General features: G+C 37.9%; 1 protein-coding gene across 1 annotated transcript in view; it reads right to left on the bottom strand.

Annotated features, from left to right (window-relative positions):
* Positions 1-5,783: 5,783 nt before the first annotated feature.
* Positions 5,784-18,780, bottom strand: part of MLLT3 (MLLT3 super elongation complex subunit) — a 133,638-nt gene continuing 120,641 nt past the window's right edge. Inside the window, exons 8-12 of the mRNA XM_035895577.1 lie at positions 18,539-18,671; positions 16,871-16,970; positions 13,648-13,719; positions 12,273-12,344; positions 5,784-5,915 (exon numbers count right to left, since the gene is read on the bottom strand). Of these exons, the coding sequence (XP_035751470.1) occupies positions 5,784-5,915; positions 12,273-12,344; positions 13,648-13,719; positions 16,871-16,970; positions 18,539-18,671 (509 nt within the window). The remainder of the gene's footprint in view (positions 5,916-12,272; positions 12,345-13,647; positions 13,720-16,870; positions 16,971-18,538; positions 18,672-18,780) is intronic.

Below are 18,780 nucleotides of genomic sequence, written 5' to 3'. Positions count from 1 at the left end.
ATATGTGTTGGACAGAAGCAGAAAATAAAAATAATAATAAAAAAAGATGTCGCTACCATGTTCCACTTCTATCTTCTCATGCCCTGCCCAAAGAAAGTAACCACCGCATCAAAACTCCACTCCAACCCTACCCAGGTCCCTGGCAAGCACGAAAATTCTGAGTGGGGGCTAACATAGTAGTGAAAAATAATTCAAATGTTTAGATGAATAGGCAAAATGAAAACTCAACTGCTCATGAAAGCTGAAAGAAAACTGCTTTATCTTAGATAGCCTGGGCGGTGCTGGCTGAGCCTATCCCAAATGTCTCCTCTGCGCTGCTCAAAAACTAAGCCCTCCTGCGGCATTTTGCAGTTTTCTAGACCACCCACTCAGACATGGATACACAAACCACATGTGCTAGGAATGTCTGCCCTGCACGGAAAGCAGTATCGGCATTATGACCTTATTACTTGCACAGCCAGGCTTTTAACACAACCTACTTGTTTTATCTTTTCAATACCTTTGATTCCTTAATGGTTGGTATGTAGTCTCTCTACTGGCCATTAGATGCTTAAGGCTTTGAAAAGGGAATATAATTGTTGGAAAAAACCACCATTATCAGAGTTAAAATATTTTTAGTGGATTTTTCCTCCCCTTCTTTTCCTCCCCTAAAGAGATAGGCTTTATGTCAAGGTCTTGCTAAAAAGATGTAACTGATAACTTCACAAACCTACTATTTCCTAAACAGGACCCAGAACTTGAATTCTGTCTCCCTGTGAGCCATGATAAAAGGTAATAATTTATTCCTCACTGTGATGAGAAGGGTAAAGTTTACTGATGGAAATTCCAGCTTTATAGCACCAGTTCTCTGAAAGAACATAGGAAAACACATGATCCGTTAGATGTAACATTCAGGGAAGGGTTACTTCCAGTCAGAATTATACTGAATTATGATGAAAATACATCATCTGCTGTATTCACAGACCTACATTTGACTTTGCTCAGTCTTCCAGACTGGAAAAATTAAATGAGGAATGAAAAATGCAAGATTATCACTTTACCATAGAATCAGTCTGGCTGAGATAAACCATAGAATATAAATAAGATGCAACAGTCAAACAAATGTTAAAACAGGCATTAGCATCTCAAACTGTAAGACAGCTTAGATTTTTGTACAATGCTGCAATACACCTCTCGTCTCATCGAGTCAGCAACAACACAATTACTACAGCAGCAAACCGAAGAAGCTGCCACTCTGCAAGCTGTCACCCTATCTTACACAGCAGGCAGAACTGCTGACCAGCAACCCGTGTTCTCTGTGTTAACATCAGGAACCACATCCAGCAGCTACTAAAAGATCTCTACTTCTTCTAAACTTTTTTTAGTTCCCCCCCCTCCCCCCAAGGGTATTGTTCTCGCTGTGGTAATACCTCTCTTTCCTGTCTAGTCACAGTGGCATTCCTTGCTGCTCAAGTAAATGCAAGGCCCTTATGTGATTGTGCTTTGATGTTATTTTATCTGCTCGCTCAGACACAGAGCCAGCCTTGTAAATGTCATTGGTTTAGCTGCGTTAATGCACTGATTAACTCCCAAGCCCACAGAAAAGCATTGCAGATACATCAGTTTTGGTCCCCATCATCTGTTCGCAAGCCTTTTATGGCCAACAGTAAAGCTTCTTGGTACCATATACAGAACAACTTCCTGGGGTACACTACATTCTACTGTATACTGCTTAGCAATTAAGAAAACTATTGAGGCTCATAAAAATGCATGCCTTGCACTTGTTAAACTTTGGAATGTGTTTTGCACTGCTTATTTTTGCAGTTTGTGCTAGCTCCTGCTATGGCTGAAAATCTGACAAAATTGTCACCGTCTCAATTTCAGTGCATTGCACTACAGCAAACTGTGCAAATTGATGGACCAATGAGCAAACACAAAAATCCCAAGTTCCTCTGTAGGCTGAAGCAAGATGTTTGCTAAAAGATACACTGTCTGCCATTAAACCACAAGTGGTAAAAGATGAGATACGATGTGTATGAATAAAGCCAGTATAAAGCAAATCACACATCCTGCCATCAGAGCAGCGTCTGGAGCAAGATAATGCATAGAACAACTGAACAGGGCCGTTTTCTCTTCAGACTGTTCTACAGCTTTCCCTTTAATTTTGCAAACTAAGTAATGGGGCTTGAAATCAACGGGTTGTTCAAGAGACCCCAAACCACTAGTATAGCTTCTAAGAAAATGAGGTGATACTTACTAAGTAAAGGACCAAGAACCCAAACCAGATTGTGAACATAACTTTATTTTACTGAGAGAATGGGAAGGAAGGACTTGTAAATTCCTTCACCCAGACTAATAGGAACTTTACTAGAAATATACTGGGCTCTCCAAATGCACGGTACCATGTATATTCTGCTTCTGAAGTTGAAAGCATAAACTTAACCTGAAACCACCCAACCAATGAAAAGAAGAGAGAGAGAAATGATCAACCCTTTCTTACGATCCAAAGGCTGAAGACTGAACATAGGTTTTGTTTTACCTTGGAATACTCCCCGCTTCAGTGTATGCCCCTTCCTTGCACCGTCTCTTTAGCATGGACTAATACGGCCTTGAGAGCTAGATAATATTGGAATTTTTGTAAAGCCTCTCAGAGGATTCAAACTTCTAAAAAGATATTAAAACTTGTTGATTCAATTGGACATCCACTTTCTGAGGTAAAAAGTTAGTGGTGAAATGACATTTGTCATTGCTATTGGATAAAACCACTGTTCTAGTAACAGTGACGCACTTATGCTGAAAATTATTTAGATACTACAACTTACTGCTAACCTCTGCCTGGTCACCTCAGTGAATTAATCCAAATTCTCACATATAGCTTTGTTCTAAGCAGCCTGATGTTAATCAGAACTCCAAAACATTTATTGCCAAAACACTTTAACCCATCCCAAAGATTAATGCTTGTATACGTTAAAGACTTGGAAAGGTACCTTATTATTTTTTCTGTAAGAGAAATATGAATGTCTGGAACGAAGTGAAAAAGGATTTGTTTCTGCATACAAAAGTAGATAAAAATAGCTAATTTATTTTTTTTATTTAGATCAACACTTAGTAACTCTTATTCTATCAGAATTTTGTGAAAAAATCAACACGCACACACACAACTGCAATCTATCCCCTTGAATTAGAAAATTAAAGAGTTTAAGGATGATCCACAATTTGCATTCAGCACTACATTGATGCTGTAATTGCTATCATGTCCCTTTAATGTCTATTCTCCCATTTGCTGTTTTCTTCCACCCCTGTTCTCAGTGTATAATAAAGCTTATCTGGTATTTTAAGGGTAAAATTATTCATTTCACCATTTCTAACAAAACAGTGCAATAGTCATACTAGAAGTATCGTGCGATTCTTCCCTTCCTGAAAATCAGTGAGTTTTTACCACAAAACTTAGAAAAGTCAAAATGGACAAAATTCCGTATGTATCTGGTATAACTGAAAGATTGGAAGTTGAACACACACCAGTAGACCAAACATTGTTAAGGTTGCTTTTAGATTTCCAAACATTTTCATATAAAATAATCAATAAAAATTGAAGTTTATCCCCAACACATGCACCCCTTGCCCCTCCCCACCATCACCTGCCTTATGTCAAAAGTAACTTTAAAATTACACTCCCACTCCTCTCCCCCTCACCAATTGCACATTAAGACATGGACTTAAAAGAACAACATAATGCTTCAAGTATGCTTCATGCCAATCGTCAATAAGAGTCATAACATTACTGAAAAAGTACACTTATACTTAGGAAGCCTGAGAAGGACTTCCTGCAGAGTGTGGTCAAACAACACTTTAAATAAGAAAAAAGCACCCCCCAACCCAAACCGTATCCATCCTCTCCAAAAAGAGTAAAGTGTAAAATTTTCTTTGGACCTAAAGAAACAGTATTAAGATTTACCATCTGAATAAGAAATAACCCCAATAGGAACTCAGTTTTACAGTGCTGCACAAACTGTGCGCATCAAACAGCAAGTCATACAGATACTACTGTTCAGCTCTACACATACAGACTACAGGTGGCATATAAGCATACACATGACATACTGGCCTGGTCAGAAACAAGATACATTTTTTAAGGCTGGAAAACCTGAATAAACCTTTGCATCCAGAAGTATTTTTTAAATTCTTTCCTCTTTTCATTAGGGGATTTGAACTTCTAATACAAGGGTGATGATTTCATCAAGAAACCATCAGCAATATGAGAGCATGGAGCTTTAATGTGAAACTGACCACACATCCTCTCATTTGATCATGCATAAACAAGGATCCTGATTTTAAGGAATAATGGATGGTATGAAAGAATACTCATTTTTATAGACAAAAAATGCTTCTGGAAACACAAGCAGGTTATTGAACAGATACCAAAATCTGGAAAGTGTAAAAGGCATATATGCGTGTGCGTGTGTATATATATACACACACACACAGAGTTGTGTGTGCGTGTGTGTATATATACACACACACACAGAGTTGTGTGTGCGTGTGTGTATATATACACACACACACAGAGTTGTGTGTGCGTGTGTGTATATATACACACACACACAGAGTTGTGTGTGTGTGTGTGTATATACACACACATATATATCATATATGCATTTATTCCAGCATGTAACTGTATAACAATATGGTTTTTTTTCTTTTCAAATAAAGGGTTTTAATTTAGCAGTTGTAAAAAACCCAACAAAACCCCAAAAGAAACTAAGCAGACCAAATATGAAAAACCAAAAATGTTATGCAAGTAGTTTTATGATAAGAGTGAGTCACACACCAGCAGCAGAGGAGTGTTGAAACTCATAGTAATAAATAGCTCCAAATTAAGAATTTTCTAGAACGTTTCCTTAGAAGACAGGACCAGTATTGTTTAGATGATCCTGCAGAACACCTTCACTCATATATATTTAATTTTATAACACTAAAACAGACACAAGAATGTAGACTGCAAAAGATGCTGGATTCAGGACAGTATACGTAACATTTTTTTGTTTAAAGTCCTACTGGCTTATTCACTAAGGCTAGACAGCAAGTCATATGATCCTATTTGGTGCATTTTCTACTATGGTCAAGATCAATAAATGGATAGAGCCAAGGACCTGTGGTCTAACCTGCTGTGGTGCATCCAACTGCATCAGACAGGAAACAAAATATAGGACCACTGTTTGGTCCCCAACTTTGTATCTTGTTTCCTAGAACTGCAGAAGTGGAAACAAGACTGTAGTGTTTTAAGTGACTAGACAAAGATAGCAAGAAGTGGCATTTTAATGTGAATAAGGTTACTAGGCTTGTGATAGTACTGCATCAAAAGAGCACACGGGACCCCACTACTTGCAACATCTTGGTAATGTCATTCAATGACTCATTGACTTTAGAATACATGTATGCAATAATAAATAGATCAGTTATGTAATAAGGCAGTGTGTTGAACATGCATTCATCTTGTGGACTGGAACACCACAGAGAGATACATGATACCATACACATTCATTAAGACCAAGTATTTTTGTTTGTGTGTTTGTTTTTCAAGGCTATCCAGGCAAACTCTTCCAGAGCATTTTCTTCTTTAGAAGAGCAGTCCTCTGAGTCTCGTCACTTTTCCTCTCCCTTATCAAGAGATGATGACTGGCTTTAAGGAAAAATAATGCTGAAGAGGGTTGTTGGTTTCTATCCCCTCCCCCCCCAGTTTTGGTTCCATCATTCTGAATGTTTAATTTAAAGAACAGTTTCTGATGCAGCCAGATGCTGAATCCTCAGGAGATTCCAGATGTTTCCAGATAACTCTGTAGTTTACGGACTGTGGTTTTGTCCAGCGAGCAAAGATCAAAGTCAAAGGTTGTATTTGTGATATGAAAGTGTCCAGTTTCTTCTATAAGATTTACTATCTGAAAGGAAAGAAAAGATGCAGCTGAAAATTTCAGCACTTTTACATGCCCACTTGAATGTATTAACATGCCACTAAGTATCATATGACAGGCACAAAACAAGTCCGATTACCCCAATATCTGCAGGTTACACCATTATCCTGATCACTCACTTCCTTTCTGATACAAACTATGGTCCAGAATACAGTATCTCAGGCTATGTTTTGTTTTGGTTTTTTTTTCAGATCATCATCAACCATAACGCCAGCCTGCCCATCTGCTGTTCCAGCAAACATTACCATTGAGAATATATTTTTTAAATGTTAAGAGAAAATCTGTACATTTTCTAAGTCAGTCTTTAAAAAAAAAGTGGCGCCCAGTAGCAGGATCAGAGGCAATGGGCACAAGCAGAAACACGGGAGGTTCTCTCTGAACATCAGGAACCACTTTTCTGTAAGGGCGGCCAAGCACAGGCTGCCCAGGGAGGTTGTGGGGTCTCCATTCTTGGAGATACTCAAAAGCTGTCTGACATGGCGCTGGGCAACTGGCTCTAGGTGTCCCTGCTTGAGCAGGTCAGGGTTGGACCAGATGACCTCCAGAGGTCCCTCCCAACCTCAACCATTCTATGATTCTGTGAAATCAACAGTACATATTTAACTCATGCCTTTCTGCAGTTTTGACATTTTTAGTCTCCAAATTGTAGTCTACATTTTTTAAGTATGGTCATACTCAACACTGAATTGCTGTAGCAAGTAACCCCAGATATGTTATGTTCTAAGATATGCACCTACCTAGAAAAACCTATTCAGCATCTTGGAAAGACAAAGCATTATTCGTCAGATAGGGCTAACAGTGCCGGCACACTGTGGCTATGAACTTCTTATGTGCTGCTTCATACCAAGAGACAGACATGCCAAGTGAGCACACCAAAAGGCACCCCATCCTGAAATGGACCTCTGGGTAGTGTCATGGACTGACAGAACACTGCTCTTCTGCTCAATCTTTCCAACCATTCCTTCTGCAGCAGTCAGGCTAAGCCCAATGTCCTCTTTGTATCCTTCAGTTTGCAACCCATTTATTTCTAGGGCTTCCACATATACCTCCACTGAAGTGCTAGATACTCCTTGCTTGTTTGAGCTTTATTGCTTCAACTGTTATTCCTTTTCCACAGCTGGAGGAGACACAAACCTACGCACACATGGCTTACAGAGCATACGTTAAAATGACAAATCTGGTAGGAATACACCAATTTGAAAAGAACAATGAATGTAAACTAAATATTTTGTAATTTTCTGCTCCCCATTTCATTGTATAAACAGATGTTTTTTTCTCCTCAGACCACAGAAGAAAAGACTACATTGATGATAAATGAAATAACTTCATGTGTATTGTCAGGCGTGGAATGACACAGCCCAGGGTGGATTAAATAGAATAGAAACAAGATAAAATAACAAGAGGGAAATGCCTGTTACAGTAAAAATCTCCATTTCCAATCACCTCCCATTTTCCAGGCTGGAAAAAAATAAAAGTAAAATCTGTTTAATTTGGTTTGCAGCTGTCCAAAATTCTCAAAGTACTTGGGAACAATCCTGTTCTTATTAACACTTCATTTAAATCTGTGCCTCTTGGCCTTAATTTTTTTTCCATATGGGAGTTTTTAATCTAAAATTACTAACTTCATTTGTCCACTTGTTGATTCACAGATTCTTGTAACACTTTTCCATCACCTACCTTTCTGCAATTAACATGAGAGAGAAAAAGAAAGTCAAATGGGACAAAACTGATTGTTACCAGAAGGAAACTTTTATATGTAGTATTTGTCATTTTCATTTTTGGCACTCTCTTTAGCCTCATCTAAGAGAGAAACTAAGGAGTCAATCCAGCCTCCTTTTGTAAATTTAGGAATCTAATCTCAGGCTTGGTCTCCAAATATGCACTGTGTGACAAATAAATGGCTGTACCAGAAGTCAAGGCCAGGAAGATGTAGCTATGCTGAACAATTTTGTCTAATGCTTCCTGGTGTTATGGTGGAAGAATACCACCCCTCATAACCCCTATAGTAATATATGTGATTTTAGAAACAAAGATTACATGAAAGTGTTAACACATTTTTAAACAGCACTGTGTATTTTAAAAAACTGATAAGCACTTTTATTGATCAGGTTCTGCTTTGGGCTTTTAAGCTCTAGGCCAAGGGAAATATAAACATTTTAAACATATTCATCACCCACCCCTCAATAAATATAGCCACTATGTCCCGGCACCAGGTAAAAGAGACTGACATGAACCCCAAAATTTTTAATGGATGTACAAAAATGCATCAAGATAAATCCAGACAACTCAATGAAAAACACCCGTGAGCCAGTCAAGGAGGAATTCATGGCTTACAGTATTAGCATAAGCATCCTTATGCTATTCAGAAATACTTGAAAAAGAATAAAAGGTTGAGATTAGATGCCAGGAAGTCTGACAGTTATAATATTAAAAACACAGCATTAAAATGTTTCATTCTGGGAGCTCAGGCTGCAAAGAATAGAAATAGTCCATTTGTTCCTGCTATAGTAAGCTTTGCTTTTCTGCTGTTAATGTACATCTCTGTTTACACAATGTCTCTCCAGCTCAGTTTCATCATTATCCATCATAGTACAACTATTTATCTGCCTTTAAACAATCAGATGAGTGTGTGTGTTTAAGGAAGCCAAAGTGCAACCGATGACAGTCATTTTTTCAGCTTATGGAGGGTTTTAGGCCATTTGATAGTTTCCAGACCTGCAAGTTGCCCCTTTGCAGAACATTCTCAGAAGACAGTTGCCATCTGAAGTTAAGCACCTTGTGGACATGACCAATGTAATTTTCAGCAGTGCTGCAGACTCTCAATTTCTCCCTTATGCCTATGCTGTCTAGTGCACTGACTCTAAGGAGATTTTTCATCAGCTGAAGATACGACTTCTGATGGGTCAAAGTAAGAGACAAAGTTGTATCAGAAATCATGTTGCCTTTCATGGGGTCATGCTAATATCACCTGCACTGAAAATGCAGAGTTGGGAACCGAGCTTTAGCCAGCTAAATTTGAATATATGGCACATGCAGCATTAATATCTGATTGCACACTCAGTTATTCCTACTATTTCACTGGAAATCACAGAGTTTAAAAAAATCCCAACCACCTCATCACTGTAAATCCCAAACCCTTTCTTTACAGTGAAATGGGTGGGAGAGAGGTTTCTTTTTAAAACGTAATTTCAGACCAATTTCTGTCTAGGCATGGTCCAATATTCACATCAAAATTGCTCAGGTGATTCTGACAGGACTAATTTCTAGGTCAAATGTTCTTTTTCACCTGCCTTCTCCCTCTTGGGCAATTCTTACATAAGTATCATTTTATATCAGGATCACTTAGCGACACAACCAGGCACTTGCAGCTCACTATCACATCTCTCCTGCCTCCTCCCTCTTTTTTGCAGATTTATTTCAGCTTCCTTTAAGAGAGTATCTCAAAGAGAAATACTGTGTTGGGAAAGAGCCACATACTCAAACAGATACATTTTTCTCATTCCCAGCTCGGTTGCATTCCTGTTTGCTGTCAGACCTATGGGCTTGGTAAAAACTGAGTTTGCAAAAACCTGTCCTCTCCTTTTCACATCCCTCAGCATAAGTTTCAAAAGCCAGAGCTTTTGAATGATCAATGCCTTCATTCTTCTCTTGCAAGTCCCTTCTCTAAAAATTCCTTAAAGCTCTGTGGGTAGCAGACTTTGACATGTGCAAGAGATTATTACCTGCCCTGACATAAACTAGAGATGACATTCACCACTCAGGAACACAGAACTCCACCGCCATTCCACTTCAACACTACCATAGCCTTTAAAACTCTTGCAGCTATTTACAGTTTGCTATTGCATATTTTTTGCTCTCAATCCCTCTTCTCATGCAGTAACCACCATCCCTTTCTGCAGTTTTATCCCTTGCTCTCCTGAACTTTGTACCTCCTATAGTCCCTATACACTTGTATTTCTTGGTCTAGAAGTTTCACATTCATTCCTTAAGACTTTCACAGCTCTATACTCTTTTTTATTTCTGTGCTCACTGGAAGTATTTCACATTAGTTTCATAGTTGTAAAATAGTAAGGACATTTAAGATGGGATGACAGTTTATTTGTAATGCAGAGAAGCACTGATTCTCTGCAAGTTATCCATTCAATATTGCGAACATATTTCTGTAAACTGATAAAATCATATGAACTAATGAATTGCAGAATATTAAGGTTTTAAAGGCTTTAAAACTAAACTGCATAATTTGTTTTGTAACAGCATAGGCCATTTGCTAGTGCAGACTGGGTAACAGACAACCGGTAAGTAATTTGGCTCTTCTACTGAATTCTGGTAGACCTCTTCTAGCCAGTATCACACAGTTACCAGCTATCAGTACAGAACTGCACCACTGCCCTAGCCTGCACAGCCATAAATCCCACTTTCACTGGGGCTTTATCGACTGCCTGCACACACTCCAAACAAAGGGAAAGCAATCTACAAGGGCAGATCCCCAGGAAAGCAAGGCAACACCAATTCTACATTAACCTAGCTTATAGTATAACTAATTAAACACTATGCTATGAGAAGTCATGGACTACAGTATTAAAACTATATTCTTTGTGAAAGTTGTGAGGCGAAGGTCAATTAATGAGTGCTTTCTCTTGTCTGATAAATACACTCAGGAGAAAAGAAAAAGCATATCTTTAGTTTAACATGCACAAGAATATACTGTTCTAAATTTCCAGCTCAGTTATGTCTCTTTTCACATAGTTTTTCCTTGTATTAGTAACTTCCCATGAAGCAGATTATAACAGTATTCTAACATCAGACTGAAGAAGCTTTAGTGGATGAACCCATACTTTTTCTAACAAAGGTAAATATTTCTCCCCCACCAAATATACTTCAATGCTACTAGAAGAGAAACAGGATCATGGATTCAACTTGAACCATTGTATTTGCTTGGAAAATATTTCTTAGGATGACAGGAGGATTCTGATTGGAAGGCTGAACTCTGCAGGCTAGAACAGTGGTGCAGTTCTGTACTGATAGCTGATAACTGTGTAATACTGGCTACAGAAGTCTACCAGAAGTGAAACCATACAAAAGCTATGCCTTGGATAACTGGGGAATAAGTGCTCAGGAAGCAAAGCTAGGGCATGAATTTACAATACGGTGGCTTTTTCAGATTCACTTTTTATGTGAACTCTCTAAAAATTAATGAATAATGCAAAGTGGAGAGTGTGTTGTAATTCCCAGCTTTTAGCCTCCTGTACCATAACTTCCCAATGTAGATAAAAATTTGCCTCTGCCACCATTCTGAAAGTGTGCTTTAGTTCCCTCTGTAGACAAAAGGGAACTTGGGAAACAACAGTACATTAAATAGCCAATATGCATCATTGTGTACAGTGACTTATGAAATCTGATAAAGCTACCAGAATTCCTCTTTAACGAAGAATATCCTTAACCAAGGTCTTCCTTTTCACTAACCTCACAATTGTTTTCTCAACTTTACTCACAATATTGAGCCTGAACTAATAAACAGATTAATGCTGGGACTTACTAAATATTTTTAACACACTTATCCAAGTGTTGAGAAACTTGATGAGTGATTGAAACCATTTAGAAGTGGTAAAAAATTCCCTCTTTACAAGATGTCCATAACTGGAACTAATTGCACTAAACATAATAAAGCCATCTGTGCTACAATTACATCTGCTTTGTTAACAGTGCGTATTGTTGAATATTTCACAATTTGTAATCCAATAGCACCTGACAATGCCACCCAAAATGAAGAATACTATTCTTTGTTCTTACTATTGCATAAGTTTTCAATAAATTTGGAGCCTTCTTGGTTTGCACATTTTCATGTTTTACTCCGTCCATGACTTCTGAAGACTCAATTAATATATTGTGGTTTTGCCCACAGGGAGTTTTGCTTTGAACACCACATTTTCTTTTTGCCATAGAAAACATCTTTGTTTCTGAAAAAACAACGGTATTTCAGAAAAAAGCAACAAGATTTTTATCAAGTCATGGTGCACAGCTGTATCCATTCACCCATCCTGTTTTCATAATTATTGATACAGTATGTTGAGAAACATAATAATGGATTGGTGAAAAATGTAGCTCATAGGATTTTTTTTTAAAAAAATGTCATTTAGTGACAATACAATTTAAAATGTGTAAAAATTCCCTAAGCTGCACCAAAAGGGGTAATGGGCTGTATATGGATTATACAGGTTTGAAGGCTATTAAATCTGATTAGAGTTTTAGATGAAGGGAAAAAAAAAGACATGACTTCACAATTTCAATGAGCACACTGTGATATTGCATAAGAGTGCTCCTCACCTGCTGCAGTACATGTCTCTCTCTCAATGTCATTAATCTTCTGTGGAGCTCTACTAGTTCATCGAGATATGCCTAGAAACAAATTCCCCCCCCCATAAACAACTTGTTAATTAAGTCATAGCTATGTATTTAAAAAAACTTCAGATGTCTTCAAAAACAATACAAATTGAAGTTTTATTTTAAATCATCTTTGAGCTAAATTTTCTTATTCAGTAGTCTGGCTTTCTCTAGCATAATACAACCCAGATATAAGTTTTTGCGGGTTTTCTTAGGTATTTCACGCTGATAAAAATCTTATTGGGTGGTCCTTTGCTGTAGAAGATAGTATCTATATCTAAACTGTGGCAAAAAGTGCCAAACAGACTGGGGGTGCCAAAAAGGCATCTTTAAAAAACATGTCCCACCTTTCCATGTAAAATCCAAACCCAGAGGCTCACCATGAAATCCCTCTTTTTCTCTAATGCTACATAATTGATTTTCTGCGTCAACAAGGACATAAGGGGAAAAATATCAAGCACTATTAATCTGATGGTAAACTCCACTGTCCCCCCCTTCCTGGGGTGCCAACTAAGTCCCACCTCTCCACCCAATTACCAACTTTCTCCTTCAGCCTGAACCATCAGAAACCTTTTCTTCTTTTAAGCAGAGAGACATAGGACACCCAGCTTAAGAAACCAAAAAGCGTATGCATCAGGCCACTGAAAATCTAGCAACATACACTGAAACTTTGGTCTCCTGCCTCACATTATCATGAAGTTGACACTAATACCTTTAAAATATGAATCTTCAGGGGAACTTGTCCACACTGGGAAACTGTGGTATGTTCACTCAGTCTAGAGCTCTTACCTATGGCCTGATGATGCATTTTAAACAAACCCGTCTTTCTCAGTGTTAAATGGTAACTGTTGCTTCGTATCATTCTAGTTAACATGCTAAATCACACTGCCACTTCCTAACGTGCAGCCCTCAAGGGATTCTGAAAAACACTTTTTTTTTTTTTTTAATGGATTGATTTATTGGCTAGGAATACACCTATGAATTATCCTCTTCAAAAATGATCACTTCATCTGTGAAGCACAATGCAAACTCATGGTGGAGAGTAGATAAAATAAATAATAGATGGCAGATTCTCTACTGGTGACATTTGCCAAATCACCACATAGACTGAAGAGAAGGAAAACACTTTCAAAATAGAACAGACGAAAAAGAATTACAGGGAAAAAGAAAAAAAAATAAGAAAAGGATCTGCACCTATAGGAACAAAGCAAAAATGTACTTATTACTAAGATTTTAAATCTGTAACAAAGATTGGTGTTTAGTAAATATATGAATATCACAGTATGGACTAGTTTACCGTTACCTCATTCTCATTTACCTTATCACAATCCCCATTCTTTATTTGTTTATCAGATTTGTTTTGCTTTACCGGACTTTTCACTTCTAAAATCTGGAAAAGAAAGAAAATCTTGTAAAAATTAAATGCATCATTGGATACAATTACATATGAAAAAATCTACTATCAGTCAATAACACAAAGAACATAACGTCTGGAGAAAATGTAGTCAAAACTCAAAACTGAGCCTTTCGCTCTTGAATCCATACAACCTACTCATACTTTTCAGAAAAAAAGCAGCTTACAGCAGAAAATGCTGAGTTGCTGGAATAAGGTGATATTGGTATTATTAATCCTTAAAAGAATTAATCTCATGTTACTTAAAGCTTCCTCAATACTTTTTTCTATCTTTTGCATGCTGGTAGGATAAGAGGTCTGATTTTGCACATACAAAATGGTGCTGAGGTACTCTCCAGTGTCTTTGAAATTTCACGTTTAGTATATTTTTCCTGGTTTGGTTTTTTTTTTTTTTTTCCCCCTCAATGCTGTCTCTTTTCTTCTACAACAGAGACTTTGGAACAGTCTTTGAAACGACCGCATGAGTTGTAACTGAAAAAAAAAAACAAACCCCTGTTTGATGGCAGTTTATCTTGCACTTTTATGGTTTCCATACAAAGCCATTTACTACCACGTATGCAAACCAATAATCCTTCATCCAGTACTGAACCACAGTCAAGAAGAGCATGTCAACAAGCAGAACACCATGCTTAATATGAAAATGTTAGAACTGAAGTGAGGAATATTTGGGGGAAACAGAACTGTTGATTGTTCTTCCAATTTTTGCATGCACAACACACATTTTTTGAAGCCAGAAGTAAAGTTAAAAAAAAAAAATCACCATGTCATTCCTAACCTGGAATATGATCAGATTTTCTGAAAAACATCACAGGAAAATACATGATCACAGATAATGGGAGATTTTGTTTCATTGTATGTAAGACAATCGTCAGCATGATTATCTCCAAACCACACTGCACAGAACAAAACTCATCAAATAAAACAAGGAAATCAGACATGTAAAAGCAAGTTTTCTAGACGAGCAAGAAGCCTCACTGACAGCTTTCTGTAAGTTCCCTCTCATTCCTACTTCCCTTGTTATAAATGACTAAAATTGCATATGTGGTCCCCAGGGTGACCAGCACCATACAAATACAGCAGGCATGCAACTTTTTCCCTATATATGGAAAGCAACTGCAGACCTGAGTCAACCTTACCTAAGGACTTACTTAGGTAAAAGTGATGCACAGACAGAAAGCAGAACATACTTTCCCAAAGGAGAAACGCTGTTGTTTGATTCAACACCTCCTGGGGTTACTGCTGTATAAGGCTAGTGGAAGAACAAGTCTTGCAGACCACTAGGCATGGATCCAGTACCTTTAAGAGACTTTTCTCATTTTTAAAGGAAGAAAATTCTTGGTTTCAAATAGAACCTTAGCAAAAAGACAGTATATATTTGAAAAAGTGGCTTCCTTACAGTGCTCTTGATGTGTAGTTGAAATCCAACATCTTAAGCACTCCTATTTCGATAAGACATAGCACTAATCACATCTGAGGAAGGTTACGGAAATATTAACTCTGTATTAGCTCTTAAATTCTATGAATGGACTTAGTCAAGACAAGCATGATTTCATCAGTCAAAAGCATCATCCTGACAAGCAGCACAATGCTACCAAGCAGAGATTTCAAATGTGGCTACGGTCCCTACAATTTGAATTCTCATAATGCTTCCCTAACTTTCTGATTTTCAGCTCAATTATAAAATTCAGCTCAATTATAAAAATGGAAGAAGGTATGTGACATTCAATTTTAGCTGGCACACTGCTATGGTTTGGAGTGTCTAAATGCACAGGTAGACCTTCTGTTAGATCACTGAAGGGGAAAGTAACATGGAAGATATGACTGACTGGGTTGCTGATATTGAGATTTACAATTAGTTAACGATTACATTTCCCCTGTATAAGTTAGCCTTCATTAAACAAGCCATAGACAGATGTTTTATTTTTCTTGTGCTTATGTCTGCAGTAAATGCAATATTCTTCATCTTCATGGTTTGCTTTTTTTCCCCAAAAGACTGTCTCAAAAACATGTAATTTTTTTACACTTCAACTTAAAAAAGCCTGTAGTGTTTCTGGTGGATAACAGTATGTTTTCTAGACATGGAATCTCCTTCCTCTTTCTGTGCACTAACTATTCCCTAGGTTTTTCTTCCCCATAGTGTATTTGAACTTAACTGACATGAATAATAACGTTTTGGGTTTGCACTATCAGTAAACTTGTATTGGAAACCTTATTAGAAAAACAATGACAATGAAACAATTTCTGCCAGATAATTGAAACAGTTAACCCAAGAGATATAGGAAACACTTATCCATAAAACTTACCATCTAAACCACAAACTTGTTATTACCTGTAGACACTATCCTAGCTATATCAATACTATAAACAGCCATTTATTGCCAGTCAGTAAATTTCATGACTGCTTTTTGTGGATGATCCAACTAAAACTGGGAGTGAACTATGGCTCCCTAAAATAAGTTACAAATGATGAATTTTATAAATTATGGGGTTTTTTTGAAAGAATATCAGCTTTTATGTTTGGTTTTTATATTTAGGGAGCCTTACTTACTGGGGATGAGGTAACTCTCAAACTCTAATTCTCATTTGTCCTTGATGTATTTTCTAGCTCTAGGTTATTTCTTTTCTCTGAAAACCAGAACTATACTACTTCCCTACCTCAAAAACAGTAGCAATGTTTGCTCTTACAAATATGGAACAAGTACTCTGATAGTGGAGTAAAAATGATTGTGTCTTCTAGTGAAGTAAAATATATTGTGCCTTCTAGCTAAACATTGGTGGGGAGAGAGGGGAAGAGATGAATGAACAAAAAACTCCTGAGAATGAGCCTCTCGATGCAAACTGTGTCTCCTGATGATACAAACCCAAACCTGTATCAACTGTACAACTGATGCTGTAAAGCAAGTTTGCATTGTTCACCTTGCAAAGCGAATTCATACATAAAGGACATGTTTCTTGAAATACCGATGAAAACATTACTTTGGTCTACAGTATTTGCTAAACGACATACTTCTACTTCTCCTGAAAAAAAAAACCCTCTCACGTTAGTTTACAGACTAAGCAACTGCACTGAAGTAGTCAGAATGTCCTATCAGCTCCCCAGGACAGCATTTATGAATCCTGACTTTACCTGATTGTTGCTGGTTTTCAGTAAAGGTGGTGCTGGTTCATGATGTAGTGGTGAGGAAGCTGCACTGCTGTCAGTGTCACTGCCATCACTCAGGCTAACCCTTTGAAAAAACAGAGCCAAGAGATTACACCTACAGACAAAGGGCTGTTAACATGGGTGAATCAAGCTTGCACCTTGAGGTAGGACACTAAGAATGACCCCTCACTAAGCAAGCCATCATTAATCAAGGTCACGTGGAAGAGAGTCATCTGAGCAGGGCTGCACTCTGGAAAAAAGCTCTGTGTAGCACGGAGAATGAGGCTGCCTGCCCGCACTTGGCTGATATGACATGTCCGGTTAACAGCAGCTAACATTACAGACACAGTTAAATATTGAGAACATTAAACTGCTGTTCCCAACGTTCCTGGAGTGAGTCTGCATCTCTGTTCACAGCCACGGGGAAGGAGGAAAATGTTTTGTAGAGATACTTTTCTGCTCTTCTACAAGCTTTCTAAACAGCTGCACTTCCCACTTGGACAAGTGCTTCACGGAAGAGTTCCTTGGTTTTTGTCATAAATAACACTCCTTTTCCTGGCTAAAATTAAAAAAATCTTAATATCTCAAGAGAGGGCATATGAAAAAGCTCAGCTCCTACTCAGTCTCACCCTTCATTTACTTAGGAACAACAGGGAATATTTACTTGTTGGAAGAAAAAAAAAAAAGTTATTTGGGATAAAATGAAGATAGAGAAACGTCAGCCTTAAGGTTTTGTTAAAAAGCTGAAACAAAATCTCCACACTTAGAGACAAGCTGAGCTTGAGACAATCATTTATCCAATCACTGACACAAACAAATTCTCAAACTGCTAGTCATCTTGATCTTTTTCTCCTTAATTCCAGCTGCTAAATTGCACCAGGGAAACAGCTGACATTCATTAATGTTTTCTTATTACCTTCCCATTTAAGCAGTAGGTGACACTGACGCTCAGGTGCTGTGCACTCACAGCAAAATCCTGTGGATCAGATAAAGAACCACTATGAAAAGGTTCAAGAGAGACTGTTCGAGGTTTTCCATGACCTTCAGCAACATCCAGATAGAGCTTCAGGCCGCCCAAAGAATAAATGATTTTTGGAATGCCCTCTTAAGGTTGCACCTAGGATGCAGAAGCATTTTTAAAAAGCAATTTCTGTGACAGATGCTTTCTTTACCTTCTGTCTGCACTTCTACACATTACCTACTGCATGCAGTACGGAAGTTACTTGGAATTCACAGTTCATTGATTCTGATCCGATTTAACAACCTAATCTAAACCTGGTAAGCAGAGAGATCTTGAAAATGAGACACTATGTACAGAATAGCTCATCCGGCAATTGAAGGACTTAATTTATCTCATTTATGCCAGAGAGTAATTATGACTACTCCCCTGAAGTCACAATGGCATGAAATTAAAGAAAGTCGAATGAATGAGGATCATCATAACCATATGGATTAGTAAAGAAACAGTTTGTATTGGGAATGGCTAATTCTGGTATTTCTTAGAAGAGGCACTTTTACATGCATATGCTTTAAAAAGAGTCTGAATTCTTTGCTCATTTGCTGCTCAGCACTCTTTGAGAACATCAGACCTCACTCCACTACTAATAAGCACAGTGACTTGGCCACCAGGCTACTTGCAATCAGAAGGCTCACCTGCGACTCCTGCTTCCTCCTCGTGTATTTACAGGTCGTTCCAATTCAGAATCATTGTCATTCTCATCTGCTTCATCTGATTCATCTTCATTATCATCTGAATGCAGATCTTTCATTATAGACCTCAATGGACCTGAAAGAGCAGAGACAATAAAATACACAAACGATGTTCACTTTGCAGTGTTCCAGGCAATGCACCTAGCTTTGTAGGTGACAGAAAACTACCCCCCCCCCCCCCATCT

Source organism: Egretta garzetta, unplaced genomic scaffold (assembly GCF_000687185.1).
Source record: "Egretta garzetta isolate BGI_Z169 unplaced genomic scaffold, ASM68718v1 scaffold175, whole genome shotgun sequence".
NCBI classification, from domain to species: Eukaryota; Metazoa; Chordata; class Aves; order Pelecaniformes; family Ardeidae; genus Egretta; species Egretta garzetta.
The sequence above is the reverse complement of the archived record's forward strand: the minus strand, read 5'-3'. Positions and strand labels throughout refer to the sequence as shown.